Source organism: Narcine bancroftii, chromosome 2 (genome assembly GCF_036971445.1).
Source record: "Narcine bancroftii isolate sNarBan1 chromosome 2, sNarBan1.hap1, whole genome shotgun sequence".
Taxonomy (NCBI): domain Eukaryota; kingdom Metazoa; phylum Chordata; class Chondrichthyes; order Torpediniformes; family Narcinidae; genus Narcine; species Narcine bancroftii.
Window position 1 is genome coordinate 73192396 of NC_091470.1, and position 14279 is coordinate 73206674.

Sequence of the window (14279 nt, forward strand, 5' to 3'; positions counted from 1 at the left end):
TTTTGGAGGAATCCAAGGTGGTCAGCACACCTTGCTGGCTCTCGGAGTTCCCTTCTCACATCCACTCCTCTTGACTGCGGAAGGAGGAATTGATGCAGGTCAGTCTAGTGTTGGTTTAGTTCCCTCTGCCTCTGACCTGGTTTCTTAACACCTTTGAGGATAAAGAACCTCTTAATATTCTCCCACCAGTTGACTGGGGAATAAAAGAAGGGTTTCACAGTTCTCTAACTTTAGTTCCTCTTTGTTCTCTGGGGTCAGCAATTTCACATTTACTTTATGCTTTCCCCTGCCCGATTTCTGGTCCTCCTGTAGGTGACAGGAGGCACAAAGGAGGAGCAGTGGTTAAAGAAGATCACTGACATATGGTCGGTGGTTCTGACCATGGCGGCCTTCGACACAAAGAGGAAGTCTATCCAAAACCTGGATGAGCCTTCCGATCTCAACCAATTGGGCTGTGCTCAACCTGCAGGGTTGCCTGCTTGTGCCTGAGAAGTCAAGGGCAGCACAGTTGGCATAACCATTAGCGCAATGGCTTTACAGTGCCAGCAATTGGGTTCGAATCCCGTGCTGTCTGTAAGAAGTTTGTACGTTCTCCCTGTGTCTGAGTGGATTTTCTCCGGAGACACTGGTTTCCTCCCACCCTTCAAAAATATACTGGAGGTGATGAGGTTAATGGGGTGTAAATTGGGCAGCATTAACTCGTCGGGCCAAATTGGCCTGTTACAGTGCTGTTTGTCTAAATTTAAAAATTTTAAAAGAAAATTGATTAAATTTCAAAAATTTTAAATTGATGAGATTCAATAAATTTCAAAAGGAAATTGGATACAAGTTTGAAGTGAGAGTGGAGAAAGGATTACAGCTCTTTCAGGAGAATGCAGGAGTTTACCAGTTGATAATTTTATCAGTTTTTTTCAGCCCAGGCCTCTCTGACCTAATACTATACACTTCTTAAATCCGAATAGCCTGTTTCTTGAAATAACCACAGAAAATGGTGAAAGTTTAAAACAATGAAAATCTGAAAGATCTCAGTGGGTCATGAAGCATCCATGTGTTGAAATGGTCATTCAAGTTTCGGGTCAGGGCCCTTCATGGAGACTAAAATAAGGAAGGGGGAATGAAGCTAGGGAAGGGCAAAGATGTGAAAGGGTAGTGGACTGAAGGTGGGAGAGATGGAGTGACTGGAAAAAACCTTGGATGGGAGATGGGGGGGGGGGGGGGCGGTGCAGGGGTTAGAGAGAAATGGAAACAGGTGGAGAATTACTCAAAATTAGAAAAGTCAATGTTCATGTCATTAGGTTTTGGGCAATGCAAGAGGAGTATAGTAGATTGTTCCTCAAGTTTACTTTTAGCCTCACTCTGCAAATGGATGAGACTTGGGACAGAGTTGTAGGAATGGTGAAGGGAATTGAAATGGTTGGTCACAGCCCACATGAATTTCAAGCTTACACGCACAGACAGAGTGTAGGTGTTCAATGGAGTGTCACTCAATCTATGTTTGGCCTCTGTAGAGGAGGCCACACCATGTACCTCAAATGCAGTAGACTAGGTTGGATGATGTGCATTTAAAGCTCAGCCTCACCTGGAAAGTCTGCTTGTGCCCCTGGATGGAGATTCATGGGGAATGTAGGGATGTTTGATCATTTCTGTGGATACAGCAAGAAATGTCTAAGGGGATGAATGGTGGGTGGGGCAGGCATTGTAGACCAGGAAGTCTCAGAGAGACTGATCTCTGCAAAAAGCAGATAGGAATGGGTGGATGTGAGCTGACATTGGCAGAAGTGTTGGAGGATGCAGAGACTGGTGGGATGGAAAGGCGGAAGAATGAAAAATCCAGGAGATAAGGACCCAGACTTTATCAGTGACGTTTGTTAAAGAAGGAAATTTTTTTTGGAAAATGTCCTGGAATGGAAGGACTCAGCAACTTTGCCAGCATCTGTGGTTTTAGAAACAGAAATAATATTTCAGGTTGATGACATTTCAGCATTTTCCCTTTTTATTTCAGATTTCTAGCACCAGCAATTTTATGCTTTTTTCATTGTCTTTTTCTTGGCCTTGTTCTATGGATACCCAACATGACTGAAAACACGGCCTACCAGTGGTCAGTTGTGCTTCCTATGAGTCAATAGTCACCCCTGCCTGAAATGGAGCTTACTCTGGGTGAAGGATCAACCATAATCAAAGAAACTGTGATAGTACAGATTCTATCGCCAATGTGTATATGTACAGATGGTAGTGTCGGATGACTGTGATTGGCTGAGAGTGTAGCCACACCTACTGGCAGGTCTTAAAGGATTGCTCCTAGCCAGACCAGGTCATTCTGGACTGGTCGACCTACTTGTGATATGCTCCAGTCTTTTAGTTAATAAAAGCTTTGGTTTGGATCAACAAGTCTGGTTCTTTCTACGCGCATTACAGAAACTTTTATTTGTTGGGAGTCAATATCTCAGATCTTTCCTGGACTCAACACATTAACGGCATTGTGAAGAAAGCACATCAGTGCCTCTACTTCCTCAGGTGTTTGCAGAGGTTTGGTATGACACTATAAACTCTGGCAGATTTTTACAGATGTGTGGTGGAAAGTGTGCTGCATCATGGTCTGGTATGGGGACACCAATAACCCTGAGTGCAAAGCTCTCCAAAAGGTAGTGGACACAGCCCAGGACATCACAGGCAAAACCCTCTCCACTATCGAGAATCTCTACAGGGAACACTGCTGTCGGAGAGCAGCAGCAATCATCAAGGAGTCACCCCACCCAGCACATGCTCCGTTCTCGCGGCTGCCATCAGGAAAGAGATTGAGGTGCCACAAGACTCGCGCCACCAGGTTCAGGAACAGCTGCCTCAGGGTTGAATGTGGAGTCATGTATGTCTTCTTCTTTCTTTGGCTTGGCTTCGCGGACGAAGATTTATGGAGGGGGTAAAAAGTCCACGTCAGCTGCAGGCTCGTTTGTGGCTGACCAGTCCGATGCGGGACAGGCAGACACGATTGCAGCGGTTGCAAGGGAAAATTGGTTGGTTGGGGTTGGGTGTTGGGTTTTTCCTCCTTTGCCTTTTGTCAGTGAGGTGGGCTCTGCGGTCTTCTTCAAAGGAGGCTGCTGCCCGCCAAACTGTGAGGCGCCAAGATGCACGGTTTGAGGCGTTATCAGCCCACTGGCGGTGGTCAATGTGGCAGGCACCAAGAGATTTCTTTAGGCAGTCCTTGTACCTTTTCTTTGGTGCACCTCTGTCACGGTGGCCAGTGGAGAGCTCGCCATATAATACGATCTTGGGAAGGCGATGGTCCTCCATTCTGGAGACGTGACCCATCCAGCGCAGCTGGATCTTCAGCAGCGTGGACTCGATGCTGTCGACCTCTGCCATCTCGAGTACCTCGACGTTAGGGGTATGTACCCTGATAATAAATCTGAATCTAATCTCACACTTAACGGGCATGGGGTCTACTTGGGGATTGTTGCAGCATTGAGGGTGATGCAGGTGTGTGAGTAACTTGATCAAAAAGCATGCACAAGCACAATGGTCCAAAAGGCTCATATGAATCAGACAGCTTTGTGTGTTGGATACAATTGGAATTTTCAGTTCTAAAATCACAGAGATAATAGTGAAGCAGCAAATATTTTCTCAAAATATTACAATGTAGAAACAAGCCGCTTTTGGTTTGAATCTTGAGTATGATGATCGCAGCAGGGGCCAATTTGTAATGTGTGGTAACAGTTGAAAACTGTTCCAGCCCTGATCTGTGCATAATATTCATTCACGTGAGATACCTGAGAAAAGATGTTTGAGGTCATGTAACTTGGCATGAGCTACCTCTTCGAACATGAGTACAAGAAGAAAGGAAAGACCAATGGAATTTTTTTGTGTGTGATCACTTACATGTCATGCTTGTACATGTGATTATCCACAGCTTTGTACTCCGTCTAATCAGCAACCCTTTGGAACCAGAAACAGATATTGGTCTTCAAGTGACCGTTAACTTCTGGGATCGCTCGGTTGTACGGAATTCCAAAGTTTCAGGCAAATGGGGAAAAGAAGAGAAAAATATACCTTATTTCCCTTTTGTACCTATGCAGCACTTCAAGGTGAGTGTCGAATTAGCTCATATAAAAGTATATTTAAGTTATACTATCTTTTTATGATATCCTAATATTTATAAAAGACAGAAGAGTACAGATGTGGCATTAAAAAAAATGTTGACAATGCATACCTCTAAAGGGGAGGTTAATGTTTTAGAACAGATTCTGATGAAAGATGATCAATCTGAACCTAAGCTCTTCACACGCACTGCCTCATCTCCTATTTTATTTTACATTTTTACCAGTTGTCAATGTTCCTGGTTTTTGTATAAAGGTAGTTTTATTTTTTTTAAATGAAAAGGCAAGTGGCACGATTAGTGCAACACTATTACAGTGGCCTGAATTCGAATCCAGTGCTGTCTGTAAGGAGTTTGTTCATTCTCCACATGTCTATGTGGGTTTCCTCTGGGTGCTCCAGTTTGCTCCTACCCTTCAAAACATATAGGGGTTTGTAGGTTTTTTTTAAAACTTTATTTAAAATTTTATGACATGAATAAAATAAAAATTACATTTAAAAAAAAATAATAAAAAATAAGATAATAAAAATTAGAATACTACATCATTAAACTACACAAATTAACCCCCCCAATAATTATAATACAACATTAATCATCTAATTTAAAATTAGTCCAACCCTCCCCCCAAAATAAAGAGTGAAGAATTAATTAACAATGTTGTAAATAAAATAGAAAAAAACCCACTTACAAAAAGGATAAAACTTAACAAAAAAATTACTAACAACAAAAAAATATCAATACTATAATAATACCCTTAAACATATATTTAAATCAAACATAATACATGTATTTAACAAATGAAATCCACTTTAAAACTAAGTTCAAATGTTAAAATCATATATCAACCACATATCTGTTATACAAAAAATCATAATTAATAATACATAAATACAGAATTTCCATTAATACCAAGTTTCCTTTATAATTCGAGAGAACAAAAACATCCCTTAGAAAAACAATCAGATAAACTTTTTATTCCCTTCCCCTCCCCTTATATAAAAAAAAGAAAAAAAAGTTCAAACTCTTATAAAATTCTCCATATTCTTCATTTATAACATCTTCAAAATTCTCTATCGAAATTAACTTAATTTTATTAAACTCTTCTCCCTCAATGTATTTGTACTTAATTTTCTTCTTTTTCTTCTTATCACCTTTCCCCTCATTTTCCTCTTCATCTAATTCAACATCCTCAATTTTTGACTTATTATCTTCTGTGACATCATCCTCTTAAAAAAGAAAGAAAAAAGAGGAAAAAAAACCCCAAAAAGAAAGAGAAAAAAAAGGAGAGGAAAAAAAACCTCCTAATTCCCTCTCAATTACAATCAGAAAACAGAGTTTTAAAAAAATTATTTATTTAATAAAAATAAAAAAAACCTTCACTTCTTAACCCAAAATTAAAAAGAAAAAAAACAGGTCGGAGGTCACAACTACCTCCTCCTGTTTAAACCGCCCAAAGTGGTAACTCCCCCAAATTAACTCACAGGTAGCTGATGACTTCTGGAAACCAGTGCCCACCCAGTTCCCTCTCCCAACTCCCATTTCATTAAACTATCATCATTATTTAAACTATTTAAACTCTTCTCAAAAAAAAAGATAAAAGATTTATTTTTTTAAATCAACGTTACCACTTCGGTCATCATTGCTTCCATTTCTTTTAAAAATCTGGATCCCACCTTACATCTCTACTCTCTTTGGAGACCTTGAAGGACTACATCGTTCCTGAAACTACATGATTGGTAGAGACTGAGCAAAGTCCATAACCTCCTTAGGATTGTCAAAGAACTTTGGCTAATTTCCATCCTAAAAAATCTTCAGTACCGCAGAATACCTGAATGTTGCCTTATGTCTTTTTTTCCACAACCGTTCTTTCACAGAATTAAATTCGCGTCGTTGAAACATAATTTCTTGACTCAAATCTTGATAGAAGAAAACAGGATTATTCTGAACCATCAAAGGAGATCTATTTTGCTGGGCATTTCTAGTAACCGTACGTAAAATTGTCTCTCTGTCACAATAGTTTAAACAACGGATCAAAACAGATCTTGGATTCTGTCCTGAAAAAGATTTTCTTCTTAAAACTCTATAAGCACGTTCCAGTATTAAACCTTCAGGGAAGTTATCCTGTCCTAACACTCATGGAATCCATTCAGTAAAAAATTTTCTTGGATCTGGTCCTTCTATGACTTCTGGCAAACCAACAATTTTCACGTTGTTCCGTCTAGATTGATTTTCCAAATAATCAACCTTTTTTGCTAAATTTTTATTTTGGATCTGCAATGTTTCAATTATTCTATTTTCATTTTGTAGTTGATCCTGTGCATCATCTAAACCTTGATCACACATTTCAAATCTTTCAATGGTTTCAAGCTTAAAAGCTCCATTAATGACTTCCACCATCGCATTAATCTTGGAAATAAACAGGTTCACAAAATTAGCTAAGTGACTCGATACAGAATATATCTTATCTTCAAGATCCTTAACAGACATTTCAACAGAAGTAGATTCAGGCATAATGGGGTCTTGCTGTTCCTTAGAGACCACGGGATCTTCTGTCCCTTCCCTTAATTTAGTATCTTTTCTAGCAGTTTGACTTCGTATAAAAGTCCCTCTCAGAGTCCCCCCAGCAATGCCAGGAGACTGAAGATCAGAGTTATCTTTAAGCCAAATCTCTTTAATCATCTTCACTGAATCGATGTCTGGAAAAACCGTTGTAATTGAAGATGCATTTTGCAGCGCCACCACTGTAGCAGTCGAATGACAGCTCTTTAACTCTCCAGCTGGTGGCGCCCCAGCTGATTCAACTGTCAAAGACTAAGTAACAGCACTCACAGTGGCCGTTGTGTGAAATACTGGCACCCGTCCAGCTCCTTGGTCCGAAAGCTGTTGAATGCGACCTTCAAAGAGCCTCACCAGCTTAAAACGGAGCTTCAATGCCGAACTATGCACGTCCTCCTCTGGATCCATTCTACGCTGAGTCCTGGCTTCTTGTAAACAAGTAGGCTCAGACAATTTCAGAAAATGTAGTTTTTTAACAGTCTGTTGATGTTTTCTTTTACCTCTTTTTTTGCATATAAACCATTAGGCACTAATCCAACACCTTATAATTTATAAACTTTTAAAAGAACTTTAACGGGCACTTAAAGACAAAACAATAAATCAGAGTCGGGAGAGGTCTGGAAGGCATGTCTGTTCTCTACGCCATCTTGCCATGCCCCCCCCCCCCCCGGGTTTGTAGGTTGATGGACGATCAATTACACAAAGATGGAAGTTATCGGAAACTGAAGGCTTTTATTAGTAAGAGATGGACAGCGTCCCTTGTGTTGTTGGCTCACACTGACCTGGTCTCAAACTGGGGGAAGACTTGTGGGAAGACAGCCTTTATGGGGGAGGGATTGGACCGAAGGGCCCATAATCGTACCGAATGTCTAAATTAAATTAATTGCAAATTAATGAGTTAATTGGCAAATTTTTTTAACTCACTTGAATAAAGGCAAATACATAGCACAACTTAGCACAAGACGAACAATTCCATCTTCCTCATTCTGCATGTAAGGAAAACAATTTCTGATGGGGAAAAAAAACACAATGCTGGAAAAACTCGGCAGGTGAAACAGTGTACTTTACGTTGTCAAGATAAAGATACATAACCAATATTTTGGACTCGAGCCCTTCATCAAGGTATGGACAAAATGTAGGTGGGCGCCCAGATTGGGGCCATATTGGTTATTTATCTTTACCTTTGAAGCATAAAGTACACGGTTTCACCTGATGAGTGTCCAGAGCATTGTGTTTTTTTACTTCAACCATGGTGTCTGCAGTCTTGCATGTTTCACCATAATTTCTGATGGAGCAACGTATTCAAAACCATTGATATCTGCGCTTTGGAAATGAAGGCAGTGAGCAGCTGAGACATGTTCAGGATTCTCTCTTCATGTATGCTGTGGCAATAGATGTCATTCAGAAGAGCATTTAGAACATGAATATTATGAAGAGAATTAAAAAGGATTATATTTGATTGTCATTTCTCTAAATCTCCTGGCTAGGGTCTGATTATCCAAAGATACTACTTTACCTTTCGTGCACTTCTATTATTATTTTAATTTTTTTATATATTATTGTTGAAGATGGTTCATAATACGAATGATTTCACTATGATGCTGCTTCAAACACCGAATTTCGTTACTTGTTCATGACCATAAATTCTGATTCTGATTAGTTGTGTAAATTAAACATGCCTTTAGATGCTAGACATGCAGGGGTTAAAGTTTTCTTTATGTGGTGAAAAAGTAGAAAGATAAGACGGTGCTTTCTTTAGCAAGCTAGCAAAGGCACAATGGCTGATTAGTAACCTTCCATACAGTATAATCCTGTACACTGCATGTAAATGTTCAGGGTAGATGAGGGCATGTGTTGAAGTTGTGGCATTGAGTGTACTTAAGTAAATAACTAATGCAAACAAGGTACTTTGAAAGATTTGTGATATGTAACTGGGATAGTAATAGCAGAAATGCTCCATATGGTGAAAGATTAAATGTGGAGGCTTTCTTCATGGTGATCCATGCTAATTATGTTATTGGAAATGTAGTCTGTCTGAAAGAAACCCATTAGTATAAAGTTCAGATTGAATAATTTCACAGATTGTTCAAATGATTTGATCCCTGCCCTCAAAATGGCACACCTATTAGCTCACTGTAATCTACTGTATCCACTTCATTTTCTGGTAACACGCAGCATCTTTGCAAGGACATAAACCAAAATTAGATTCAGAACCTGTCATTAATTACTGAAAGAATGTCATAGCTCAATTCATTCCTCTTCCACCTGTATCCAAGCATGAAATCAGGCTTAGTCGGAGAGACCTGAGTGAAGGGATTGTTCTGTGAACAGTTGTAAATATTTTGTGGTACTTTAGGTTACACTGGAAAAGAGTGAATGTTTTTCTTTGTGACTTTGCCAGACATCTTGTGTAAAACACAGATTGTGTTGGTAGCTTTGATTTTGTTAATTGAACCCAGACATCTGTTCATTACCACTTGATTCCTGATTCTGGAGTCTTACTTTACTGGTGATGTTTTTTGGACTTACTGGTGATGTTTTTTGGAAGGAGAGAGAATATTGACAAAGATTTTTAATGGGATAGAGGAACTAAAAACATGAAAGAAAATACATCTGGAATGAAAGATGATTATCAAATACCAAAAATGCTACTAAACCAAAACCCATTAATTTATTTTACAATAGACAATATTTTTTAGAGAATGGGCAAGAAAAGGAATTAAAAGAGTAAAATATTGCTTTTTGGGAAATAAATTATTAACATTTGAACAGTTAAAGGACAAATACGGAATATCACATAGCACAATATTTTCATATTATCAGTTAAAAACTTATTTAAAAGAAAAACTGGGAACAAGCTTAAGATTACCTGAAAATAACTGCTATGAATACTTAATTACAGACACAGCAATAGTGAAAAAATTTATTACAAATATGTACAGAAAATTGCAATACAATTAAAATGATGAAACGGTATACAAACCTAAACAAGGTTGGGAAAAAGATTTAAAAATATGAATAAAGAATGAAACATGGGAGAACCTATGCACAGGAACCATGATTTCGTATGATACAATATAATTGGCTACATAGATTATATGTGACACCACAAAAGTTTTTAAAAAAAATGGAATCCCACAATGTCAGACTGATGTTTCCACTGTAAACAAGAAATTGGAACTATATTACATGCAATTTGGACATGTACAAAAGTAAAATATTTTTGGGAAGATTTAAACTTAATATTAAATAAAATTACAAAAATAGGATACCAAAAGATCCAGAAATCTTCCTGTTAAACAACATAAAAGACAAAGAATTAGGCTAAAATTAGACAAAACTCAAAAAAGATTTATTATGATTGCACTCGCAGCACCAAAAAAATGCATGACAACTTGCAAAAATATTTTAGTGAATAAAATTGATGCACTATCAATTACTCAAAGAAACCAATAGGTTTTTATTCACAAAAGAACAAAGGCTGCTCGACTGTCCTGCACTGAGAAGGGGGCTATGGAACAGTCACCTTTATACAGGAGCCTGTGGGAGGGGTCACAGATACAACTGGATAGTGGGTGTGGCTGACCAGACAAATACATACATCGGTGGTTTACCACATGGTGTAGTTGCTCATCACTGAGTGGTGAAGCTCTGGCTGCACCAGGGCCAGCATGGTGGGTATTGGCCATTAATGGGGACTGGCAGCTCCTGCTCCATATGTTGACAATCCAATAATTTCATACAGTGTTTCTTGTCACCTCCTTTTGGTGATGAAGGAAGCTGCACAGCTTTACCCAGCCTGGAGTTTTCTGAAAGATAACGAGATCAGAATCCAGTAAGCACCATTGAACTTCTCACTAGAGAAATCTCTGGTCTGGGGAACGATGCACGTGGGCATGGGAACACTGAATAACCAAACCACAAAGAAGGGGAGATCGCAAACTTATGTAAAGACAGAGAACAGGTGGTCAATAAAACACCGGGAATATGTACTTGCACACTACTCAGCCCAGTCTGCCCAATAAAAGCCCTCACAGATAGCCTCTCTGCACTGAGACACAGGCTGTTCAATGCTGTGAGAGTTCCAGTTCAGTGCTGCCAGATTGCCGGCATAATCGTGGGCAGCTCAACCAGTTGTTTTTATTTAAGTTCACCAATCTACAAGTGTTTGGACTGTAGGACCATGAGCACTGCATGAAATCAGCATTCTGCAACACAAGAAAGGATTGTCTTCATACTTGAAAGAACGAGTTTGAAGACAAAAGGGAAGGAGCAGGCAAATGGAAACAGCACTGTACCAATGAAATGCTACAGGCACCATCACCTAAGCGTGGCAGAGTAATGCATAGTGGAGCTGCTGCTTCTTAGCTCCAGTGACCCAAGTTATGATCTCTGATGCTCCCTGTATAGAGTTTTCCTTTGGTTCTCCCTGTGATTATGTGGGTTTCTCATGGGTGCTCCAGTGTTTTCAACATTGCAAAGACAAGTGGCTTGGTAGTTTAGTGGCCACTGTAAATGATTACCGATGTTAAGGGGAGTGGCACAGTTTGAGTGGAGTTGATGGGAATCTGAGGAGAATAAAATGGGATTGATGTTGGATTAATTTTTGTTCAGGTGATCAATGATTAACACAGACTCAGCATTTCAAAAGGATAAATGAGTTTATGGCCTCCTGTGATGTCTGATTCCATGATTCTTCAACCTAGTGAGACATCTTAAAATTTAATTTCAGATGGAAATCCTCTGTGAACATCAGCAGTTCCGGGTGCAGGTCGATGGACAACAACTATTTGATTTCACATATCGCATCCAGCAACTTCAAAAGTTAACTGCATTAAAAATTATAGGTGACCTTCGACTGACAAAAGTAGTTTAATCTTTGTTATTTAAAGAACAAAGATACAATTGAAGGAGGTGTTTTTTTCCAGTAAGTATTGTTTTAAAGTCTGTGTTTTCTCCATCCTGTGATCATTTGCCCAGTGAGCAGCAGCTTTGTTTTTAGTGAGCATTGACAAAATGTACCTTTTGGAAAAGCTCTTCTGATTAGTTCAATTGTCTTGTGGATTCAAGCCTTTTTCAAATATTAAATTTAAAAGCAAACCTGGAAATTGGACTGTTTAGAATGTTCTTATGTACCAAAGCCCATAAGCCTGTCTGCTTTTGGTTTTAATAGCTCACATCATTGTTATCAACCTTATCTTTGAATTACTTGGTCCAATTAGTTAGAATAGCTCAGAATGATTACATGTATGATAATGGAAAATAATCCCCAGGATTAAATGTTTCTCCCTATATATCGAACACACCACTCATATTAAACAGCATCATTATTGATGGTTTATGTTGTGATTATTATCGAGAGCAGTCAGTTGACTGGCTATCTTCTGAAGCCTTCTTACTGAGCTGGATGCATTTCATTATTAACAGCACAAGCAAAAAATTATCTGATGCATGTTGGAATGGAATGGCAGTTGTCATGGTGGACTTCAATTTGCACAAAGATTGGGTGTATCACATTGAACGAGACAGTCCTGAGGAGCACTTCGTAGAAATGAATCCATTCATGTTAGCTTTCTTGAACAGATTGTTACCAAACCAATAAGGGAACATGCTATCTTCGATCTGGTCCTGTGCAATGAAGTAGGTAAATGTAGTGATTAGGGATCATTTCAGAAAGAGTGATCACAGTAGGATTGAATTTCTCATACAACTGGAAGGCGCAATGTGTGGCAGTGCTATGGCGGCACTACAACTCCCAGGAGGTATCAAACTGGCCATGTGACATCAGTGCGTGATGACGTCAGCGCATATTGAGCACGTGATTCTGGCTTTTAAAAGTTGCATTGGTGATGAAGAGTAAATCCGTATGATTCACTCTAGAAATGCCTTGAGGTTATTTCGTCATGTCCACTGCAATTCCACTGGCCACAATTGGACAAACATGGATTCTGCAGCTGTTGGTGTGAAGCTACCACCTTTCTGGACAGTTGAACCTGAACTGTGGTTCCAACAGGCTGAAGCATAATTTCACCTTTGCAAAGTCAAATTGGACACCACTCACTATTACCATCTTGTCAGTGCCCTGGACCAGGTCGTCACTAAGAGTGTCAGCAACTTCCTATGAGATCCATCACATGCCAGCAAGTATGACACTTTAAAAACACTTTAATTACACGTATATGGTATGTCCCATAGGGAAAGGGCAACCAAACTACTATATTTCGATGGATTGGGAGACCACACCCCTTCAAAACTAATGGATGAAACACTGTTCCTGGCAGCTGGTGAAAGGCCCAATATGTTATTCGAGCAGCTCTTTTTAGAGCGAAAGCCAGATGATATTGGGCTCTTGTTATCCAAGTGTTCATTTGAAGACCCAAGGGGAGTAACGGCAGAGGCAGACATTCTATAGCTGGATGAAAAGCACAGCAAGGAAAGACAAGTCTGCACAAACAACCCTCTGATATTGACCCTGTGTCACACTCTAGTGCTCTTAGCACATCACTCCCTACAAGCAGGCAATGCCCCAAGACAAGCAAGCAGCCTGTGGACACCTCATTTTGGTGTTATTACCACAGGCATTGGGGAGTAAATGCTGCAAGTACTTTCCACCCTTCCCATTTGCAAGAAATGCCCAGGCCAACCGCCAGTAAGGGCTGTGGCAGTTGGTGAGAAACCTGCAAGCCTACTGTATATATGGGATCAGTTGTCCCAGCAAAAGTTGGTCTATTTCCACCCACTAGTTTTGACATACTTCATCTTACCCTGGACCTGCAACTACGAGCAGTTAACAGTTCCAACATTCCAACCTTTGGCACCAGGGAGATGAATGTCAAGTTCGAGAATCATCTCTACACTTGGCCATTTATTATAAAAGCAGTATCCCAACCTTTGGTACAGATTTTCTTCGGGCTCATTCATTCCTCGCCAACTTGAAAGGGCATTGGCTAATAAATGGAACTACTTTTCAGACCATTCCTCTGGCAGATGCCTATACCCCTACTCTGCACCTTCAAACATGAGGTAAACCAGTAGATGAATTCTCCAAGCTGTTGGAGAATTTCCCTGAGATGACAACTCTACATTTTTCTGCCTCCACTGCAAAGCACGGAGTTACTCATCACATTTGTATTAAGGGCCCTCCTATTCATGCAAAAGGGTGTCACTTGCCTCCAGAGAAGCTGCGCTTAACTAAGGAAGAGTTTACAAGATGGAGGAATTTGGCATAATTCGTAGGTCCGACAGTCCCTGGGCATCTCCATTACATATGGTCCAGAAACACAATGGAGGTTGGCAACCTTGGGGAGATTACAGGCGGCTTAACCATGCCACCATCCTGGATCGTTATTTGATACCTCATTCAGGATTTCTGGGCTAATTTGCATGGAGTGAAGATCTTCTCCAAAATAGACTTGGTGCGTAGCTATCACCAAGTACCAGTAGAGCCAGAAGACAATAATTACCTGGTTTGGGTTGTTCAAATTTTTACAAATGCCATTCAGATTAAATGCCACTCAATCATTTCAACGGGAAATGGATGCATTAGGACGTGGTATGACCAATGTCTTTGTTTACCTCAACAATATTTTAGTGGCCAGTGGTACTAAGGAAGAACATTTGGAACACCATTGTG

General features: G+C 39.7%; 1 protein-coding gene across 3 annotated transcripts in view; it reads left to right on the forward strand.

The window, feature by feature from the left end:
- The window catches only part of LOC138753736 (galectin-related protein A), a 55413-nt gene extending 43431 nt beyond the window's left edge, over positions 1 to 11982 (forward strand). For all 3 annotated transcript variants that reach the window (XM_069917087.1, XM_069917089.1, XM_069917088.1), the window contains exons 3-4: positions 3905 to 4079; positions 11379 to 11982. In XM_069917087.1, the coding sequence (XP_069773188.1) occupies positions 3905 to 4079; positions 11379 to 11522 (319 nt within the window). In that variant the 3' untranslated portion in view covers positions 11523 to 11982. The remainder of the gene's footprint in view (positions 1 to 3904; positions 4080 to 11378) is intronic.
- Positions 11983 to 14279: the final 2297 nt, after the last annotated feature.